The following is a 22,469-nucleotide window of genomic DNA, read 5'->3' as shown; positions in this document are numbered from 1 at the left end:
CCACAAACTGCAGCCAGGGACTGTCACCCAGCTCAGGGGCAGGCCTGGGCTGAAAACTAAACATTGCCAGGAGGCTCTGTCTGCGGAAGCAGCAGCTGCTGCCGCAGGCGAAGCCACTGACAAGGCTGGCTGAGGAGGAGAAGGATGCCCGATGGAAGCCACCTTCCCAACAGCACAGGGGCGGCTCCGCCGTGGGCCGTGGAAGGGCAGAGCACCTGGCAGCCCTCCGTCACATGATAAGCCCAGATGCAGCGCAGAGCTCAAGTCTCATTAATAACACACCATACACCTGACTGTCCTTCATCCGTTTACTGTGAAAATGAAAAGGTCGAGGTGGTGTTTATCTCGTGTTTACCACGCAGGACCTCACCGCTTCATGCCTTCACCAGGTACACCTGCCAGCAGTGGTCACATCCAATTGGCTGTTGACATGGAGGACAGAAGCTACTTTGTTTTTACAATGAGACGCCTGGGCCCTAAGTCTACACCACGCGGAGCTGGGGAATCACTCTGGCAGGAACCAGAAATGTCCATCAAAGCTTCAATGGATAAGTTACACCAGACAATGTGGGAGGGCTTATGGAGAGAAGTCAGCGACAGGTTGAAAACGCTTCCTGGAACCCAGTGGGAGTCAGGAAATTAGCGAGCAGACAAACTGGTAGAGAGGGCGTGTCAACACTCAAGCAAGCAGAAGAAAACAGAGAAGGCTACTGACAAGCGCTGAGGAAGGAGAAACTGGAGCCATCTGCTGAGTCACCTACAGGGAAGAGGAAGAAGAAACGTGGACATCCCCAAAATGTCTTGGCATTTCACACTAGTTATGGTAAGAAGAAGCTGTGGGATGTGAACCCACCAAATCTCACGCCTTTTCTGTTTCTGAACTGAGCTCAGATGCCAGGTGATCTGTGACATCCAAGCCGTGCCCTGCTCTCCTCTAATCTGGCAAAGTTTCTAGAGCTCTGCGAATTTTGGAGACTACTTGTGGGGACTCAATTTTGGCCTGAGTTTTCACGGTTAAGTTCAGGTAGGATTTTGGAAGAAGGTCAGAGAGAGGCTCACGCCTCTTGTCAGCATGTGTCGCACTTGGGGATGTTACACCAGCTGCTTGGTTAAGCTGTCGTTTGCTAGAGGTTACCACTGTGTGGCCAGTGTTCTCTTTGCAGTGGCTACTGGCGTGGCAGACACCATGACACAGCACAGCTCCATACAACTTTCCCTACTGATTATTAATATGGGTTTGCAATTGGTTGTCAGTCTACTGTAAGACAGTTTCCCCATTATTTTTAATTTAATTATTTCTGCCAGTGCGGATTAATGGATACTTTTTGTCATTCCAGTACTAGGGCTTGAACTTGGGGTGCCTTGTGTTTTCATTCAGTTCACAGCTTGTGCTCTACCACCTGAGTCACATAACCAGTCTGGTACTTCATTAGTTAACTGGAGATGGTTGTCTCACAGATTTTTCCCTTCAGTTTTCTGCCTCCTGAGTAACTAGGTATGCCAGGCTCCTCCTTCATTTCTCCCTTCCCTCCTCCCTTCCCTCCCTTCCCTCCTCCCTCCCTCCCTTCTTTCCCCCCTCCCCCCTCCCTTCTTTCCCCCTCCCCTCCCTCCCTTCCCCCTTCCTTCCTCCCTTCCCCCTCCCTTCCCCCTCCCTCCCTTCCTCCCTCCCTCCCTCCCTCCTGCTGGTACTAGAGTTTTAACTCAAGGCCTCCTGCTTTCTTGGCTTGCTTGCTGGCAAAACAGCTACCATTTTAGTCATTCCTCCAGTCAAATATTTTTTTTCAAAGTGGCAAAACAGGGAGTTTAAATACAGAAAGAAAAAGACAGCTAAGGGAAATGGCATGCAGTATAGACTTTTCTGCCTAGGATGGTCTCAAATTGTAATCCTCCTGACTAGTCAAGATTATAGATGTGAGCCACCAGTGAGTAGAACAAGAATGTAGAATGCATTCTTATTTTGCTTATTTATTTTCTTGCACAAACTAACCCCTATCATTTTAAGCTTCAGTATACATATGCCTTCCTGTATAAGCAACTTATCATTACACTCAATAGGCTCATTAGCACCAGTAAGGCAACATATGACCAGAGTAGCTTACCTAAAGTCAGGGGTGGTGGAGCAGGATCAAGAACATACTCTTTTTCTGGGTCTTCCACTTTCGGGACCTGTGTATGTTTTTTAAGTCCAGTATCTATCATTGCTTTTGCTTCTTTCTTTACGGATTTTAATCTGTTCTCTTTCTTTTGTATTGTTGTTTTGGAGTGGCCCACAACTGACAGATTTCCAAGTTGAAGATCATTTAAAATATGATCTTGTAAGGCAACTGCAGTGATTGCTAAGTTATCCTTTTTAAACGAATGCTCCTAAAAAAGTCGGAAAAAGTCTTGTCAGAATACTATTATTTAGAGGAAAACCAAAGCTTTCACACCTGTGATGACACACTACCAAACCAAACTGTAACGAAGGTGGAGCATTGCAGCCACCGTCAGAGAAAAGTCCAGGTTCATCTGTTAATATAGGGATACCTTTCATTTAATTACTAGAGTGTTAATGAGTCTAAGTTCTTTTTTTTTTTAATTTTATTTTATTTGAGTGAGTCTAAGTTCTTTATGACTTATAACCTGTGCATGCCCCAAGTCATACTGCTTCAGTATAATTAAACTCCAGGAAAGTATGAAAGAGAACCTTGCACTTTAGTATGAGCTTCTTTGTGAAGATACGGTTCTTAGACAGAAGTGGAGCTGCCTGGGCCAGCAGAGGAAGAAGCACTTGCAGGATCCTAACCTGTCTGCCCACCACCTTTCACTACACCTGTCTTCCACTCCTGCTCACAATTCCTAGTTGAAACAAAGTTGCAAACTATGTTCTCAAAGGGCCACACTTGACTACAAGATAGGACTAAAATCCCATGAATATGTTATAGGGGATGGAGTACCTTGTTTTTGAACATGCTCAATCAGCAAAAGCTGTGGCAATCATCACATTCCTTTCTTCTGCTGTGAAAACATCAACAGAAAGTCAGCAGGTGTGATGGTAATGGGGTTGCAGTACAACACTGTGTTACACAATCTAATTCTGGAGGAAGAAGAGGAATCTGAGTCGGCCATTACCTGATTCAGCCCTGTGAAAGAGCTTACCACTGAGCTGAAGACAAGTGGTCAGGAAATTTAACACTGTGTCTAAATAAACACAATTTCAGACCAAATCAGACCAAAGACAAATGAGACTACTAAATGAGCCACCCGCTAAAGACACAACACTTTGAGATTTGAAGGGCAGAGGAGTGAACGTGCCGTGCCTCAGGAGCCCTGCCAGCAGCACCGAGGAAGGCAGCGCCTTTATTATTTAGGGAGAAAGGCAACAAAGAGGAAACTGGAAGATAAATCCTGGCTGCTTTCACTGATTCCAACTCTGCTCTACACTTCTTGGGACAAGATACACGATGAATCTGCATCTACTGCCTCCGTCCATACACAGGCACACACCAGCGAACGCTGCAGGGCTGCTGCACACATCAACCAGGCGCAATTCTGTGACGGGCCAAAGGGATCTGTCCACACGGAAGACAGCTGCCCGCGGTTGTGGACCATTACAGCGTTTGGACAACGGGGTGTTTTAAGAAGAACCCAACATTTACGAGGATGGAGACACAAAAGTCACTCAAGGATCCAGCAGGTGGTTCTGCGGGCTGCTCCGAGGCGTACGGCGCTCAGAGCGCGGCCTCCCACCTGCGCGGTCCCGGGTTCCTCGGGGGAGAGCGACGGGGGCGGGGCGGCGGAGGTCCGTCAGGAGCGGCGGTCAGCGGGGGCCTCCCCCGGCATGCACCGCGGCCGGGCCCCGTGGGCCTCCCCCCCGGCGTGCACCGCGGCCAGGCCCCGTGGGCCTCCCCCCCGGCGTGCACCGCGGCCGGGCCCCGTGGGCCTCCCCCCCGGCGTGCACCGCGGCCGGGCCCCGTGGGCCTCCCCCCCGGCGTGCACCGCGGCCGGGCCCTCAGAGGGGAGCCGGCGGTCAGCGGGGCCTCCCCCGGCATGCACCGCGGCCGGGCCCCGTGGGCCTCCCCCCCCCCCCCGGCGTGCACCGCGGCCGGGCCCTCAGGGGAGCCGCCGGAGGCGGCCCGGGGCGGCGGTCACCGTCAGGACCGAGGGCTGTCAGGGCGTCGCGCGCCCGTAGGGGCCCCGCTCCCGCTCGGAGGGGAGGCGCGGGAAGGGGGGGAGACCGACCCGGCCGCCGGGCCTGGCCGGTCCGCGGGCGGGCACAGGCCCCGTGAGGAAGCGTGGGGCGGCCCCGGCCCCGGGTCTCGAGTGGACGCCCGTGGGCGGACGAGCTCGGGTCGAGCGGGGAGCACGGCGCGGTGGCGGGCTGGGCCCGGGGCCCGTCCCGCCCGCCCCCACGGCGCTAACCCGGCTTCCCGCTCGGCACCTCGGCTCCTCAACGCGCCCGGCCCTGCAGCCCCCAGAGCCACGCCGCGCTGGTCCGGCGCAAGTCCGCAACGGCCTGCGCGCCCGCGACGCGCTCGCCGTGGTCCTGGCAACCGCTCCCCGCTAGCGCCCCGCGCATGCGTGCGCCCGCCCCGCCCCGGAACCGCGCGGCCCGAAGCGTGGGTCGGCGCCGTGGCTCCCTCAGCGCGTGCTCGCCGGGCCCCGCCCCCGCGTCGCAGAGGCGCCGCCGCCGGCCGCGCGCCGCCAGCCGTCGTGTGTGGTGAGCACCGGCCCTGCCGGGCTGTGGCGGGGAGCCGGCCGCGCGCCGCCAGCCGTCGTGTGTGGTGAGCACCGGCCCTGCCGGGCTGTGGCGGGGAGCCGGCCGCGCGCCGCCAGCCGTCGTGTGTGGTGAGCACCGGGCTGTGGCGGGGAGCCGGCCGCGTCCGGGTGGCAGCCATGTGTGTGCGCGCGGGCCAGGCACGCGGTGCGATGGGGCGGGCCGGGCGGGACCCGCGTCTCCGTGTCCACTGAGGGCCCCTCCCAAGCCGGCCTTCGCCGGGCTGGGCTCGGACCCGGGCCCGGCCCTTCGCGGGGTGCGGGCGGACCGGAGGCCGCCGGCCCTCAGCGCGAGCGCTCAGGCGGGAACCGGGCCCAGCACGGCCCCTGCCTGGGCCTCGGTCCTCAGTGCTGGCCCGCGCTCCCGTCCTCACACCGTCCTCACACATCCTCACACCTGTCCTGACACCGTCCTCACACCTGTCCTCACACTGTCCTCACACTGTCCTCACACCTGTCCTCACACCTGTCCTCACACCGTCCTCACACCTGTCCTCACACCGTCCTCACACCTGTCCTCACACCTGTCCTCACACCGTCCTCACACCTGTCCTCACACCGTCCTCACACCTGTCCTGACACCGTCCTCACACCTGTCCTCACACCGTCCTCACACCTGTCCTCACACCTGTCCTCACACCGTCCTCACACCTGTCCTCACACCGTCCTCACACCTGTCCTGACACCGTCCTCACACCTGTCCTCACACCGTCCTCACACTGTCCTCACTGTCCTCACACCGTCCTCATACCATCCTCACACCGTCCTGACACCGTCCTCACACCATCCTCACACATCCTCACACCGTCCTCACATCGTCCTCACACTGTCCTCACACCGTCCGCACACTGTCCTCACACTGTCCTCACACCTGCCCTCATACCGTCCTCACACCTGTCCTCATACCGTCCTCACACCGTCCTCACACCGTCCTCACATCGTCCTCATACCGTCCTCACACTGTCCTCACACCGTCCTCACACCGTCCTCACACCGTCCTCACATCGTCCTCACACTGTCCTCACACCATCCTCACACCGTCCTCACATCGTCCTCACATCGTCCTCACACTGTCTGCACACCGTCCGCACACCGTCCTCACACCGTCCTCACACCTGCCCTCATACCGTCCTCACACCTGTCCTCATACCGTCCTCACACCGTCCTCACACCGTCCTCACACCGTCCTCACACTGTCCTCACACCGTCCTGACACCCTTCTTCACACAGTCCTCACACCGTCCTCACACTGTCCTCACACTGTCCTCACACCGTCCTCACACTGTCCTCACACCATCCTGACACCCTTCTTCACACAGTCCTCACACCATCCTCACACCATCCTCATACTGTCCTCACACTCTTTGCACCATCCTCACACTGTCCTCACACCATCCTCACACCATCCTCACACCGTCCTCACACTGTCCTCACACTGTCCTCACACCATCCTGACACCCTTCTTCACACAGTCCTCACACCGTCCTCACACCCGTCCTCACACCATCCTCACACCGTCCTCACACCATCCTCACACCGTCCTGACACTGTCCTGACACCATCCTGACACCCGTCCTCACACAGTCCTCACACCCATCCTGATACCATCCTCACACCATCTTCACACCATCCTGACACTGTCCTCACACCATCCTGACACCCTCCTCACACTTGTCCTCACAACACCCTCACACCATCCTCACACCCGTCCTGATACCATCCTGACACCGGTCCTGACACTGTCCCGATGCCCGTCCTCACTCCGTCCTGATGCCCATCCTCACACTGGTCCTGACACCGTCCTCACACTGTCTTCACATCTGTCCTGACACCCATTCTTACACCACCCTGACACCGTCCTCACACTGGTCCTGACACCGTCCTCACACCGTCTTTACACCTGTCCTGACACCGTCCTCACGCCCATCCTGACACCGTCCTGACACCCATTCTTACACCACCCTGACACCGTCCTCACACCGTCTCACACCAGTCCTGATGCCCGTCCTGACGCCTGTCCTGCTGCCATCCTGACACTGTCCTGACCTTGGTCCTGACACCTATCTTCACACTGTCCTGACGCCCTTCCTGACTTTGGTGCTGATACCATCCTGATACTGGTAAGGGCACCTGATACTGGTCCTGACACTGGTTCTGGACACGTGGGGCTCTAAGCCACTGGTAGTGGCTCAGCTCCTCCGGTTCTCCTCTCTGGGCAGGATCACCCCTGTATTTCCCCTCAGTGTTCTCTTTGGGCAGGGTCACCCCTGTATTTTCCCTCAGTGTTCTCCTCTTTGGACAGGGTCACCCCTGTATTTCCCCTCAGTGTTCTCTTTGGACAGGGTCACCCCTGTATTTTTCCTCCATGTTCTCCTCTTTGGGCAGGGTCACCCCTGTATTTCCCCTCCATGTTCTCTTTGGGCAGGATCACCCCTGTATTTCCCCTCTGTGTTCTCCTCTTTGGGCAGGGTTACCCCTGTATTTCCCCTCAGTGTTCTCCTCTTTGGGCAGGGTCACCCCTGTATTTCCCCTCAGTGTTCTCCTCTTTGGGCATGGTCACCCCTGTATTTCCCCTCAGTGTTCTCTTTGGACAGGATCACCCCTGTATTTCCCCTCTGTTCTCCTCTTTGGGCAGGGTCACCCCTGTATTTCCCCTCAGTGTCCTCTTTGGGCAGGGTCACCCCTGTATTTTCCCTCAGTGTTCTCCTCTTTGGGCAGGGTCACCCCTGTATTTTCCCTCCAGTTCTCCTCTTTGGACAGGGTCACCCCTGTATTTTCCCTCAGTGTTCTCCCCTTTGGGCAGGGTCATCCCTGTATTTCCCCTCTGTGTTCTCCTCTTTGGGCAGGGTCACCCCTATATTTCCCCTCCATGTTCTCTTTGGGCAGGGTCACCCCTGTATTTTCCCTCAGTGTTCTCTTTGGGCAGGGTCACCCCTGTATTTCCCCTCTGTGTTCTCCTCTTTGGGCAGGGTCACCCCTGTATTTCCCCTCCATGTTCTCTTTGGGCAGGGTCACCCCTGTATTTTCCCTCCGGTTCTCCCCTTTGGACAGGGTCACCCCTGTATTTCCCCTCTGTGTTCTCTTTGGGCAGGGTCACCCCTGTATTTCCTCTCAGTGTTCTCCCCTTTGGGCAGGATCACCCCTGTATTGCCCCTCATTTTGGGCAGGGTCATCCCTGTGTTTTCCCTCCATGTCCTCTTTGGACAGGGTCACCCCTGTATTTCCCCTCAGTGTTCTCCTCTTTGGGCAGGGTCACCCCTGTATTTCCCCTCATTTTGGGCAGGGTCATCCCTGTGTTTTCCCTCCATGTCCTCTTTGGGCAGGGTCACCCCTGTATCCCTCTCAATGTCCCCCTCCTATCCCTGCCTGCAGGTCACACAGGTCATTTTTCACATGGTGTCTACTGAAAAGCATTGTCACCTTGACTCCCTCTCTCTCTCTCCCTTCCTCCCTTTCTGAGTTTGAATCTGGTCTCCCACACTTCATGGTCTGAAGCAGAATTTGGACTTTTTTTCTCCTTTTAAATGACAGTGACCTTAACCCAAGTTTTCAGCTTGGGTTGCATTTTCATTGGAATAAAATTCTACTGAAAGTGTAAAGAAAACATATAGGTGCAAGCTATTTTGTGTTTCTCCCTGAAACCGAAGTCTATAGAAATTACCAACCAAGTGAGACTGGAAATAGTTGTTTACTAAACACTTAAAAATAGACTTAAGTTTCATTGGACTCTGGTGGCTCACACCTGTCATCCTAGGTACTCAGGAAGTTGATCTCTGAGGACCACAGTTCAAAGCCACTGACTTACCTCTAATTAGCCACCACAAACACCACAAAAGAAGTGGAGCTGTGGCTTAAGTGGTAGAGTGTTAGCCTTGAGCAAGAACAGAAGCTCAGGGACTGTGCCCAGCCTCTTGAATTCAAGCCCCAGGACCGGCACCAAAACAACAAAATCCTCCCAACCCCTCGCCCCCCCATATCTATGAAACATGATCATTTTAAACTCCACTTAAGATTCTAATGTGTTTTTAGATGGAAATGAATTTTCTAAATTTCCCACTCCTGTTTGAAATTTAAATTGTAAAAACATTTTTAAAGGTTCACAGATTTTGGCAAGCCAGATTAAATTTATAATAAATTAAGTCACGAACCTTTTACATAACAATTCAGAAATTTCCAGGATATTTTAACTTCAGTGGTTGAGGGATGTAAGAGACGGAGACTTTTTTTTTTTGCCATCTTAAGTTTTTTTTTTTTTTTTTTTAAATTCAGCATGGTGTTAGTATGTGGAAATGCTAATTGGCAAAGCTCTAGATTTTGAAAGGTAGATGTGGGTCACACCTAGACTTACTTTCTGAGTTGGCAAATTACTTTATCTTCCTAAGCTATCAGTCCCCCATTCACAAAGAAGACAGTGTTACTCCTCGGCCATTCTTTACTACCCCTAGGAAATCCTCCATTGAGAGGGAAATGTGGCCAGCCAAAGGTAGTCAGAAACTCCAGTACACTGGCCACCACGCAGCACTGGGCTTGGCACCCGACCTAGCTGGTCCAGTCAGAAGTACTCATTGTTTTTGTGGGCACTTACTGGAAAATTCCTTCAATTCTTCCTACTGAAAGCAGAAACAAGAAAAGACATGCAGTTGCAGCTGCAGCCGCTCCCCCAGCAGCCCAGGGTGAGCGCCTGAAGCTGTGCACCACCACGTGAACCTTAGAAAGAGGATTATACAGGAAATAGCAGGGCTGGGATTTGGACCAAGTCCAAGCTGGATATGTAGTTTGAGCCCTGTGGCTAGCCCAACTCTTAATCTTCCCCCTTATCTTCATCAGCTGGTTTTCTGTTACTTGCAATAGGAAGTGTCTGAATGAAAAATAGGACCACCTTAGGACAAGCATGAGATTAGAAGCAGATATCACATGTGAACTGCTTAGTACTGTGCCTGGTAGTCTTTAAGGTATTTCTCTTGAATGTCACAAAGTTCCAAAAAGTACAGTACAAATTCTTCCATTGTCATGTTTTCTTTTTCTTTTCTTTTTTTTTTTGGGGGGGGGTCCGGTTGTGGGGCCTGAACTCTGGGCCTGGGCGCTGTCCCTCAGCTCTTCAGCTCAAGGCTAGCGCTCTACCACTTGAGCCACAGCGCCACTTCCGGCTTTTTTCTTTTTTCTTATGTGGTGCTGAGGAATGGAACCCAGGGCCTCGAGCATGCAAGGCAAGCGCTCTACCACTGAGCCTCCTTCCCAGCCCCATTGTCATGTTTTCTATCAACTAGGCACAGTTTTGTTTTTGTTGGAAAATGGACCCTTGTAATAATTACTTTGTGATTCTTGACAAAAGCACAGTTGACATACATAGGTGATATTTGAAGAAGATAATGAGCAATGCATTATTCATCCTTACTCAAGATTATGTTCTGTTGCACAAAGTAGGACAAGTACAGAATTCTTGCATAGGGCTTATTAACATATATAATCTACTTGTTCTGCTCCCAAGACTATGTTGTTGGACATACATTTTATTTATTTATTTATTTTTGTTGGTTGTGGGGCTTGAACTCTGGGCCTAAGCGCTGTCCCTCAGCTCTTCAGCTCAAAGCTAGCACTCTACCACTTGAGCCACAGCGCCACTCCGGTTTTCTGGAGATAAGAGTTTCACGGATTTTCCTGCCCAGGCTGGCTTTAAACTGTGATCTCAGATCTCAGCCTCCTGAGTAGCAAGGATTACAGGTGTGAGCCACCGGCACCCAACTAAATATACATTTTAATGTTATGCCTTAAGTCTGTTTTTAAGTTGATCCTGAGAAACAGCACATGCAGAGAGCATGTTTGCGTCATATGAAAGCATCATGAACCACATTCTCTAGGGTGCTGTTCAGGGTCTTGGGTTGGCACTCAAATGATTATTCAAGAAACTGAAAAACATTAATTACACTGTGCTAGGAGTGGAAGAGCTGGATAGGATAGAGGACAACTGCATATGCATAGGTGTGGTTTGACTGCCATGCTTAGTTGTGAAGAGCGTGCAGGTGCCTGCAATGAGCAAGGTGACTTCTGCACTTCACAGTGCCTGCGAAAGACCCTGCTGGGTGGGTGCTGCACTTAACGGTGTGTCACAGACCAGTGTGATAGAAAGCTTGTGCACATCACACACAGTAGCCCAAAATGGGAGTGGGAGGCATTAAAGTACTAATTTTATACTCTTGTCTGTGTTGAAGGGAAACTGTTCATACACTGGAACTGGTAGCTGTCAATTATTTCCTGGCTGAGGATAGGATTTTTACACATGACACAAGAGACTAGCTTCTGAGCCAAGGAGACCTAGGGTTTCTCCTATTCCATCCTGTAATGTTTTCAGAGTGTCTGCTTTGAGTTCAAGGTCTTTGATCCATTTGGAGTTGATTCTGGTGCAGGGTGATATATAAGGATCTAGCTTTAGTTTTCTACATGTAGTTAACCAATTTTGCCAGCACCATTTACTGAAGAGGCTGTCTTTCTTCCATTCTATTGTTTTAGCTTCCTTATCGAAGATTAGATGGCTATAGGTCTGTAGGTTCATTTCTGGGTTTTCAATTCTATTCCATTGGTCCTGAGGTCTGTTCTTATGCCAATATTGGCTCAGGTCGAAATTTTCTGAATAGAGACCCGGAAGCACAACAAATCAAAGAAAGGTTGGACAAATGGGATTGCATAAGATTGCAGAGCTTCTGCAGGGCAAATGACATAGCTGGCAAGATCAATCGAAAGCCCACCGATTGGGAGAAGATCTTTACTAGCCATACAACGGACAAGGGTCTCATATCTAAAATATACTTGGAACTCAAAAAATTAAACCACCCAACAACAAATCCTCAAAGAATCAACTGCCCAATAAATAAGTGGGCGAAAGACTTAAAGAGAAGCTTCTCTGAAGAAGAAAGAAGGATGGCCAATAGACACATGAAGAAATGTTCAACATCCCTAGCCATAAAAGAAATGCAAATCAAAACAACATTGAGATATCACCTCACTCCAGTTAGAACAGCAAAAATCAAGAACTCTAACAACAACAGATGCTGGAGGGGATGTGGACAGAAAGGAACCTTACTTCATTGTTGGTGGGAATGTAAACTTGTTCAACCACTTTGGAAAGCAGTATGGAGGTTCCTCAAAAGACTTCACATAGAGCTCCCTTATGATCCAGCAATCCCACTTTTGGGCATTTACCCAAATGTTTACAAACAAGACCACACTAAAGCTACCAGCACAACTATGTTTATTGCAGCATTATTTACCATAGCTAAGATATGGAACCAACCCAGATGCCCCTCAGTAGATGAATGGATCAAGAAAATGTGGTATATATACACAATGGAATTCTATGCCTCCATCAGAAAGAATGACATTTCCCCATTTGTTAGGAAATGGAAAGGTTTGGAAAAAATTATATTAAGTGAAGTAAGCCAGGCCCAAAGAAGCATAGGTCCCATGGTTTCCCTTATTTGCAATATCTAGTATAGGTATAAGTCAAGCGGAAAAGGTCAGATAATGTGATGTTAGGAAAATGAACCCTTAAATATGTATTTTAATGTTTTTGTTTCTTTAATGCATGTGTTTCTAACGCATTTATAAGATTATTTCTTTGTTGCTTTGTATGTCCCTCCCCCACAGTGTAACCCCCGCTTTCACTATATTTGATGTCAGTATAACATGTGGAGGAGATGGGGACAAACAAGTCGTTTAAGGATTCAGGTGGACCTGTTGCAACAATGAGAAGTACAAAATGTCATGTCAAAACCAGCTTTACAATGTCGGTGTGTGTGGGGGGGTATAATTGGGTGGGGGGAGGGGGGTATAATTGGGTGGGGGGAGGGGGGAGGCGGGGAAGGGAAGTGAAGGGTAAACAAAGGAGGAGGCTGCAATGCTTGGTAAGAAATGTATGCATTATCCTGCCCATGTAATTGTAGCCCCCCTGTACAGTATGTTCTCAAATAAAATAAAATACAATTAAAAAAAAAAAAAAAAAAGAGACTAGCTTCTGGGTTACCAGTGTTTGGAGTGTGTAGTTTCTTTGCATATCTAGGGTAAGCCTGATGCTGCCCATCCATGTAGTTCTCTAACCTGGGGAGGCCTAGGAGGGTTAGGGTTCCAAGGTCAACATTCTCTTCCTTGTGTATCTGACATCTGCAGTCACTTTTCTCCTTTGTTATCTGCAAAATGCAAATGCTCCTCAAATTGCAATGGTTGGACTTAGCATTTTGTGACTTTATGATGAATTTATCAAGGTATTAAATGTACATTCAGCTTCTGATACTTTAAACTTACAATGGCTTATCAAAAAGTAGCCGTATTGTAATTCAAGAACATCTGCATGATTCATTTTCTATTTTTACCTGGTCTAACACAGTTCTTGACATTGAACACAAATTGTGTTCAGTAGGATCTGATGATATTGAGTTAGCTCTCAGTTTTGACCTTCACTACAGCCTCTTTGGCCTTCAAATTATTTCTCTAAATTTAGTATTATTTTTAAATTTCTACTAGTACTTTCATAGTTAACATCAACTTCTATGGCTAAACTCATCCACGCCCAAGTTAACATTAATTTCTATGGCTAAACTCATCCCTGCCCATATTCTGTTTCCCAGTAACCCCAGGTCCTTTCCTGTAGTGTGTGGTGGATGGCTCTAGCAATGACCTCTGAGCCTTCAGCAGATTTGGGTTAGCAGTGGGATTTGTGAAATAATGTCTTCTCAGAGAGTATATGTTAGTTTGTTTTATACCTAATAAGGTAATGAAAAGGTAGGGAAGTATTGGCAAAATGTTGCAGTTTGTTCTAACAAGTGGAGGATGATTACCACTTTCTTGTTCAAATTAAACACTAGTGGAGAAACAATGAGCCAGAGAAGAGAGTTCTTCATTTGTGATTTAAAGGTTTGTTGTAACAAATAGGGGTCCTTAAAAACCTGTTTTCTGACTAGAGAAAGGATAAGATTCGTTCTTGGTGGCTGAATGAAGCATTATTGAGAGCTAATTTGTCACTTTGGTAAAGAATGTGAGTATTTCGCTGTAATCTGCCTCTGAGATGACGGTGATCCTCTGCATCCTGACCTCATGCTGACCACCAGTGCCGGTCATTTAAAACACTACCTTAGGCTTTCATGTGTGTTCGTGTACATCACCTTTGATGTGGGTTTGATTTGAACATTGGTGATTTTTCCACCCTCATTGAAAATTGAGAAAGAAGGGTAAAATCATTGTGACTGCCAGGTTACTGGCACAAACAGCAGTTATGTATATTGGTTTCTGACACTGGAGCTAATGCTTTATTTCTCTAATACACTATCTGTGTGCTCCACAATGTTCAAGGTATCAAGATCTGCTTTTTTCAATTGGACCCAGATAAGTATTTTTAAATAGATTTAATAATTTTGTTGGAACAATTTTTCTATTATTTGTACAACATCAATACATTCTCATTGACTTTCCTATTAACATTCTTCCTCCCAAATTAGACGTGTATTGGGAGGTAGCATCTGAGGTCAACAGGCTGTTGGCATGAGGTCTGATGCTCTTCAGCTGGGATCTGTGCTTGTTTGAAGTTTGCAGAAGCTGGGGATTGGGGCCTCAGTGTCCTCTGGTGCCTTGTTTTAGTCACTTCTTTGTTGCTGGGTTTCTCCTGGAACTTCTTAGATGGACTTTGTGTCTTCAGCACTTGAGCTATGACCTAGTACTATACTTGGCTTTCTCTGCTTGTTCCTAATTGGGAAGTGGGACAGAGGACCCAGGAACTGGAGTGCTAACTGCATCTTGGTGTCTTGACCATCTTGGTTTATCTAGGCTGTTCATGTCTTGTCCTTTCCAAGCCTGGGTATTGCCCATTCGTGTATGTGTTTCCCAGTGTTTCTATGTGTGTGTAAGTATCTATTGTTACGAGAGTGCTGCATCTACCATCCTGCCTCCGGCCCAGTGGCTTCCCAGTAAGAGTCACTTGATGTGGTCTACCTCTAGGCAGGTATCTCTAGTTGGCTTGTCTGGAGGTTGTGTTAGTCTTTTCTGGGATGAACAGGTAGGTAATTTACTGAAAAAGAAATCCCCAAATGCTCATATTCCAGTGGTGCCAGAGTACTGCTGGCCTTTTGGGCTGGCCTTGGCTGGGGTGCTGGGGTAACCAGCGACCCTCCAGGAGCTGTTCCCTGTCACCAGCTGGCTCTGGTGTGCTCATCTGGGTGCGAGCAGAACCAGGCACCATGTTCAGGCTCATCCGGGTGTGAGCCTCGTAAGCAGGTATGCTCATCCTGTGTGAGCAGAGCCAGACCTCGTGTGCAGGCCTGCGCATCTACAGACATGTCTCTGGTCATCTTCCAGCCAGAGTGGGAGGGATGCTATGCATGCAGGCTGGAGGGCTGAGGAGCTGGGGCCATGGTCACCTACGTGTGACACGCTGTCCTCATGTCACCAGCTTGGCCCAGCCGCATGGCTGGCTGTGTGTGGAAAAATAAAATTCGTTGACCATAAAATGAAGACATCTCCTTGGATGACTGTCCAAACACTTGTATGAAACATACTCCACCTTGCGAGTGAGGTCCTAGCCCGTGAGGCTGGAGTATATGAATTCAGAGGTAACATACTGAAAGTGAGAACACCTACTTTTTTTTTTTTTTGGTTCGTCATGGGGCCTGAACTCTAGGCCTAGTCACTGAGGGCTAGTGCTCTACCACTTGAGCCATAGCACCACTTCTGGCATTTTCTGCTTATGTGGTGCTGGGGAATTGAACCCAGGGCCTCATGCATGCAAAGCAAGCACTCTACCACTGAGCCACTTCCCAGCCCTACTTTTTTTTTTTTTTTAACAGCTTACATATCTGTTTTCTCCAGAGCACAAAGAAAACGTGGGATGTGAATGTATTGTGGAAATTTTAAATATTGCAGGTGGCTCTAAGTCATACAGTATTTCTTTTCATAATTACTTAAATACTTTAGAGGATTTCCCCCATGAAAAGAAGTCATTTCTTTTAGACTGGATTCAATTTCTTAGTTATGGGCGTTAGGTGGCAATAGTCTTACTGGTAAGTTATATTCCTATTCCTATTCAATTTTGTTACAAAACTGGTCTATCTCTTTGTTACCCTTAAAATGAATCATGTAGATGTTTTTAGACTATATACAAGTACAGCAGGGGTGTGGACTTTTTAAAGATACTATCATGCAATGTATGCACATATACTGTGAGCAGGGAGCAGTTGAGTACTGACCCAGTTATGCCAGCACCCTGCTATAATTACTCTGAAAGTCTTTATCATTCTGAAAACACTTATTTAATAGGAGAATAAACACTACATCAGGACAAATGTGTTAACAACTTTCATTGGGCTAAGCCTTCATTAATAGAAAAATAATCAGTGAAAAAAGGAATAATACACGAAGTATTCTCTTTGTCTTAAAAATTATTCTGTAATCCTTCATGACTTGGGTTTGGAGTATTTTATGTATGTCCATACTTACATATTCCCACCATAACCAATTTAGGGATGTTGAAGGCCAAATTCATGTGTTATTCATTAAGCTAGAATTTATCTAGCACCTATTTTATGAAAGATCTCTGTTGAGAACGATAGCAGCAGCAAAGTTGAACCAGTAAGGAGCTTTGCCTTCATGGAGTATATAATAGAGTGGGAATGGATGACTGAAGTGGGTGCCAGGAAGTGAGCATGCAGTGAGCTCGGAGGGTGGGGAGAAGAGAAATGGCCTCTGGCTTTGGAGGTAAGAGTTGAAAACCAGACGCCTTAGAGGAAAAACCGGACAGTCAAAAGAGATCAAGACATGATAGAATGTGGGGGCAGTGTCTGAAGGGGCCGTGAAGCTCACAGGAGTCAGGCTCTGGGACCTCAGAAGACAGATGGGATCTAGATGGGGTGGGAGGGGCGGGAGAGGACCTGCTTAAGAGAGAGCAGTAGGGCCATTCCCATGGGTGAAGAAGTTCTGCTGATGAATACCATTTGGTGGGAAATGAGCCCTGAGAGGGTTCAGGTCATGCGGAAGAGCTTGTAGGTGTAGGAGCTGGGGTGTAGGAGACTGAGCTGCTGGCAGACAAGATGCTCTTCCTAGAAACTCATCCCTGTGGGGTGGGAAGGAGCATGGGTCCCAGGTAAGCATGCCCCATTTGTGTGGCTGCAGGCCTGTGGGTCCAAGGTGTATAGGCTTAGGTGTCTGGGCTCCAAGTGTGTGGCCCTAGCCTGTCACTGTCAGCCTTTCAGGCCCCGAGTGTGTGTGTGCCTTGGGGATGAGGGCTCTGGGTATATGGGGCCAGGGAGATGTGAGCCTGAGTGTGTGACTCTCAGTGTGCAGACCCTGGTGGGTGGTCATGGGTGTGAGCCTGACAGCGCGATTCTCAGTGTGCAGACCCTGATGGGTGTGCCTGGGTGTGAGCCTGACAGCGTGACTCTCAGTGTGCAGACCCTGGTGGGTGGGCCCGGGTGTGAGTCTGAGTGTGTGATTCTCAGTGTGCAGACCCTGGTGGGTGGTCGTGGGTGTGAGCCTGAGAGCGTGATTCTCAGTGTGCAGACCCTGGTGGGTGGGCCCGGGTGTGAGCCTGACAGTGTGATTCTCAGTGTGCAGACCCTGGTGGGTAGGCCTAGGTGTGAGCCTGAGAGCGTGATTCTCAGTGTGCAGACCCTGGTGGGTGGTCGTGGGTGTGAGCGTGAGTGTGTGATTCTCAGTGTGCAGACCCTGGTGGGTGGGCCTAGGTGTGAGCCTGAGAGCGTGATTCTCAGTGTACAGACCCTGGTGGGTGGTCGTGGGTGTGAGCCTGAGAGTGTGTGATTCTCAGTGTGCAGACCCTGGTGGGTGGGCCTAGGTATGAGCCTGAGAGCGTGATTCTCAGTGTGCAGACCCTGGTGGGTGGGCTTAGGTGTGAGCCTGAGAGCGTGATTCTCAGTGTGCAGACCCTGGTGGGTAGGCCCGGGTGTGAGTCTGAGTGTGTGATTCTCAGTGTGCAGACCCTGGTGGGTGGTTGTGGGTGTGAGCCTGAGTGTGTGATTCTCCGAGTGCAGACCCTGGTGGGTGGGCCTGGGTGTGAGCCTGAGTGTGTGGTTCTCAGTGTGCAGACCCTGGTGGGTGGGCCCGGGTGTGAGTCTGAGTGTGTGATTCTCAGTGTGCAGACCCTGGTGGGTGGGCCTGGGTGTGAGCCTGAGAGTGTGATTCTCAGTGTGCAGACCCTGGTGGGTGGGCCTGGGTGTGAGCCTGAGTGTGTGATTCTCAGTGTGCAGACCCTGGTGGGTGGGCCTGGGTGTGAGCCTGAGTGTGTGATTCTCTGAGTGCAGACCCTGGTGAGTGGGCCCAGGTGTGAGCCTGAGTGTGTGACTCTCAGTGTGCAGACCCTGGTGGGTGTGCCCAGGTGTGAGCGTGAGTGTGTGATTCTGTGTGCAGACCCTGGTGGGTGTGCCCGGGTGTGAGCCTAAGTGTGTGATTCTCAGTGTGCAGACCCTGGTGGGTGGTCGTGGGTGTGAGCCTTAGTGTGTGATTCTCTGAGTGCAGACCCTGGTGGGTGTGTCTGGGTGTGAGTCTGAGTGTGTGATTCTCAGTGTGCAGACCCTGGTGGGTGGGCCTGGGTATGAATCCGAGTGTGTGATTCTCAGAGTGCAGACCCTGGTGGGTGGGCCTGGGTGTGAATCTGAGTGTGTGATTCTCAGTGTGCAGATCCTGGTGGGTGGTCGTGGGTGTAAGCCTGAGTGTGTGATTCTCCGAGTGCAGACCCTGGTGGGTGGCCCAGGTGTGAGTCTGAGTGTGTGATTCTCTGAGTGCAGATCCTGGTGGGTGGTCATGGGTGTGAGTCTGAGTGTGTGATTCTCAGTGTGCAGACCCTGGTGGGTGGTTGTGGGTGTGAGCCTGACAGCGTGACTCTCCGAGTGCAGACCCTGGTGGGTGGGCCCGGGTGTGAGTCTGAGTGTGTGATTCTCAGTGTGCAGACCCTGGTGGGTGGTTGTGGGTGTGAGCCTGAGTGTGTGATTCTCAGTGTGCAGACCCTGGTGGGTGGGCCTGGGTGTGAGTCTGAGTGTGTGATTCTCAGTGTGCAGATCCTGGTGGGTGGTCGTGGGTGTGAGCCTGAGTGTGTGATTCTCTGAATGCAGACCCTAGTGGGTGGCCCGGGTGTGAGTGTGAGTGTGTGATTCTCTGAGTGCAGACTCTGGTGGGTAGGCCCGGGTGTGAACCTGAGAGCGTGATTCTCAGGGTGCAGACCCTGGTGGGTGTGCCTGGGTGTGAGTCTGAGTGTGTGATTCTCCGAGTGCAGACCCTGGTGGGTGGCCCCAGGTGTGCTGTCTTGGTGCTGGAAGGAGAGACTTCAAGGTGAGCTTAGACTCTAGATGTCTGCAGTTTGAAGGATGTATGTTTTGTTATAGTGCCTTCTTGGATTGTCTTGAAAAGTATCACAGTCGGGCTAAGAGTGTTTTAGACTCACTATGAAAGCATTTCAGTCACAGCCATGGAAGTGCACATTTGCAACTTCTACAATGTAAGGATCACTAAGCAAAGCCAGGTTAGTGTCTTTAGCCTCTGCTAAAGTTTCTGCCAACAAATGGCTTCTCTTACACTTAATCTCTTTGTCATTCATTGTCACAGAATACACAGAGGCCATGAGCTTTATGCCCAGTTTGCTATTTCCCTATTTTCGTTTGTGATTAAAATTTTACAAGCTGTAGTTTCCAATTATTATGCACCTTGAAAACCACCATGACACAGATTCAAGGACTTGAGGAAGCTTGCAGCTTGCAGTCTGCAGTTCGGTTTTAGACTTACTGCTTTTCAGATGCTGGCACAATAGTGGAATCCAAAAGTAATTGTTTGTTTTGAAATTGTAAGAAATTCTCATTGAATCCAAAGTAATTTTTGCCTGTTTTGTGTGTGTCAGTCTTGGGGTTTGAACTCAGGGCTTGGGCACTTATCTCTGAGCTGCTTTTACTCAAGGGTCACGCTTTTCACTTGAACCACAGCTCTACTTGTTGCTGTTGTTATTTGCTAGCTTATTGGAGATAAGAGTGTCATAGACTTTCTTGTCTGGCTATAAACCACAATCCTCAAATCTCAGCCTCCTAAGTAGCTAGGATACAGGCATGAGCTACTAGTGTCTGGCTTTTGCCTGTTTTCTTAATTGAGGTATTTCTATCATGCAGCTCAGATACCAGTCTGTAGTAGGTACCCAGAATGTACCTACTACAGATTTGAAGAGCTAAAAATAAGAGAATTTTTGGTCTCTTTTATTCAGGAAAGATTCTGAAATAAAAGATCAGTCCATCAATTTTTGGACTATTACATTAATTCATATTTTTATTAGAATAAACGGTAGTCAGAATAGTTATTTTCTGTTACTTCCTGCTTTTGGCTGGTTAATTGGAAATAAGAGTTTCTCAGGTTTATCTTTCTGGGCTGGCTCTGAAATAAGTTTCTTAGATCTCACTCAGCCTCGGGAAAAGCTGGGATTAGAGGCATAAGCCACTAGCACCGGGTTAGAGCTTGGGTTTTAAAAGTAAAAAGTAGGTTTATAATCAAGCTCCCTCACTCACTAGATGTGTATAGGCTCTGGGAAGTTATTTAACCTTCCTTTTGCCTCAGATTCCTCATCTGGGAAATGGGGAAAAAATCTGCTTTGCAAGATTTTTGCAGGGATTAATTTAGATAACATGTAGGGAACTCAGTCGGAGTCCTGGCAAGCAAGAGCAGCATTTGCTGGCAATGGTGTTACAGTGTAACAGACAGTCCAGAGACAGAGCTTCTGTGCCAACTGTGTCTGATGCTGTTCCCTATGGTCAAAGTTCATGAGGAGTGAAGTATTGTCTGGTCTCATAACAAGGTGAGTTTCCAGAGCTGGGTGTGGTGTAGTCAGCAGGCATAGATAGACCATTGATGGTTTCCAACTAGGAAAACAACAGTCAATTCACATGCTCTGTTTGAAGGTACACTATTCAACTTAACCTTTGCAGGGAGCTCTGTATGCAACCAATTAAAACCACAGTTCTTTGAACGATAGGAATTTCAGAACTTGTGGTATGCAACTTTTATTTATGTCTTTTCCTTATTATTTGAAGCTCCCTGTTTGAGAATGTAAAAAGTTCTATCATTTCAGACATCAGAATTAGCATTGAAAACATGGGATTCTTTATCTAAGTTGATGAAAGTAATTTATTGTTTGCTATGTCAAATACAGCATGCTATTTGTCACATTGTGGTCTGTGTATCTTTCTAGAAGCTTTTGACTTTGATCTAAGTCAAAGTACAATCAGTAGCACAGATGACAGCACTAAAAAAACCCCAAACCCCCAATGATGTGCATTGTCATTCAGAGACTCTAAACCAACAAGTACAGAGGCACAGAGGAAAGCCACCTGACTTTAAAGAGGCTTGTGTGTTCTTGCGAGAGCCAGACCTCTGCCTCTCTGAGCAGAGACAAAGGTGTGGAACCATTTATTAGTTAAAGATTGGGTTTGCTATGTACAATCAAAAGGCGCCTCTTCAAGGCCAGATCCTGGTCCTCGCCTGTATTTTTAGGTAAACAGTCTCATTTAAAAGACTTGCAGAGCTGGGCTCCCAGCACATAAAAGAGGCTTTCTTAAACTGTCATCAGAGTGGATTTTAGAACGTGCTTTTAATACTTACAAGGTTGATGTTTGCCTTTTAAAAAATGCTATTTGAGATAGCTTTTTATTTAACTTTCACCCCGACGTGCCTTTTACCTGATTTGTGGCAGCATTAAGGAAACTCACCTTGTTGTAAGACCAGACAAAGATTTAGAAAAATGTTGCACAATGTGACCTTTTAAAAGTCAAGGCTTAAAAAAAAATCCTTGTTTAAACACCATAAAAACTGGTTGAAAAACAAAGGCATATAATCTTAATCTGAACATTTGGTCTCAGATTCTTTTTATTGCTCTGGGGTTGATTATTCTGTGAGATAAATAGTTTCTTAGGAGTTTGTTCTACTTTTATTTCCTTTCTAGTTTTTGACAAACAATGTCTTAGGTTAATAAAAAACAAGTCAAGATGATCATTGCATGTACCTAAATCTGAATCTTTTAGATTCTATCAAACATAGATAGTGACTAGTTTGCATTTGTAGAGTGAATAGCGGGAACTTCAAGCTTTTATATTAAAACATTATTATTATTAACGCTATGTAAAATATTGCATCGTAGGGATGTAGTGTAATTTAGCATTCCTTTATTTGCTGGCATTTCGTTTGTTTCACATTTTACAGTAATCTGTGCATTTCTGTTTATGCATCTAGTGTCTTTTAAGTGGTGCTGTGTAACCCTTGCTGCTTGGGAGGCTAAGACCAAGAGAACAGGCTTTAAGGAGAGTACATCTCAGCAAGGACCTGGGCGGTGGTGTGCACAGCCGTCCCAGCTGAGGGTGGGTACAATGGTTGGGCAGTGTGGGTGCCCGTCATCCCCAGCTGCTATAGGAAGCACAAGTAGAACTGCAGCCCAGGCTGCCACCTCGAAAGTAACCAACTGAAGAAGTGGCTGGCGCTGCGGCTAAAGTATTACAGACACATAGGCCCTGAGTTCGATCCCCACAATCGCTCTCCCCAAGATAATTATATTGATGTAAAAATACATACTTTTTAAAAACGCGCAGTTAATGAAGATCACCCAGATCAAGCTTTGCAACACACCATCACCACAGAAACGTTCCCATGAGTTCCTTTGCAGTTTGTCCCTTTACTCCCCCTCAGGGTGCTAAGCTCACCCA

At 48.7% G+C, this 22,469-nt stretch overlaps 1 protein-coding gene and 1 long non-coding RNA gene across 7 annotated transcripts in view; one reads left to right on the top strand and one right to left on the bottom strand.

Annotated features, from left to right (window-relative positions):
* The window catches only part of Rnf32 (ring finger protein 32), a 28,769-nt gene extending 24,237 nt beyond the window's left edge, over positions 1-4,532 (bottom strand). The window contains exons 1-3 of one of the 5 annotated variants that reach the window (XM_069997184.1): positions 4,402-4,532; positions 2,937-2,997; positions 2,100-2,364 (exon numbers count right to left, since the gene is read on the bottom strand). In XM_069997184.1, coding sequence (XP_069853285.1) covers positions 2,100-2,364; positions 2,937-2,951 — 280 coding nt within the window. In that variant the 5' untranslated portion in view covers positions 2,952-2,997; positions 4,402-4,532. Of the gene's footprint in view, positions 1-2,099; positions 2,365-2,936; positions 2,998-3,486; positions 3,643-4,401 lie in introns of those variants that run through there. The other 4 variants (XM_069997185.1, XM_069997187.1, XM_069997186.1 and 1 more) reach the window with 4 other exon arrangements.
* LOC138809983 (uncharacterized) overlaps positions 538-22,469 on the top strand; it is a 59,899-nt gene continuing 37,967 nt past the window's right edge. Inside the window, exon 1 of one of the 2 annotated variants that reach the window (XR_011366982.1) lies at positions 538-823. This is a non-coding gene — a long non-coding RNA (uncharacterized lncRNA). Of the gene's footprint in view, positions 824-4,753; positions 4,828-22,469 lie in introns of those variants that run through there. The other variant, XR_011366981.1, reaches the window with a different exon arrangement.

This window comes from Dipodomys merriami, unplaced genomic scaffold, assembly GCF_024711535.1.
Source record: "Dipodomys merriami isolate MVZ:Mamm:240054 unplaced genomic scaffold, mDipMer1.0.p SCAF_5, whole genome shotgun sequence".
NCBI lineage: Eukaryota > Metazoa > Chordata > Mammalia > Rodentia > Heteromyidae > Dipodomys > Dipodomys merriami.
The sequence above is the reverse complement of the archived record's forward strand: the minus strand, read 5'-3'. Positions and strand labels throughout refer to the sequence as shown.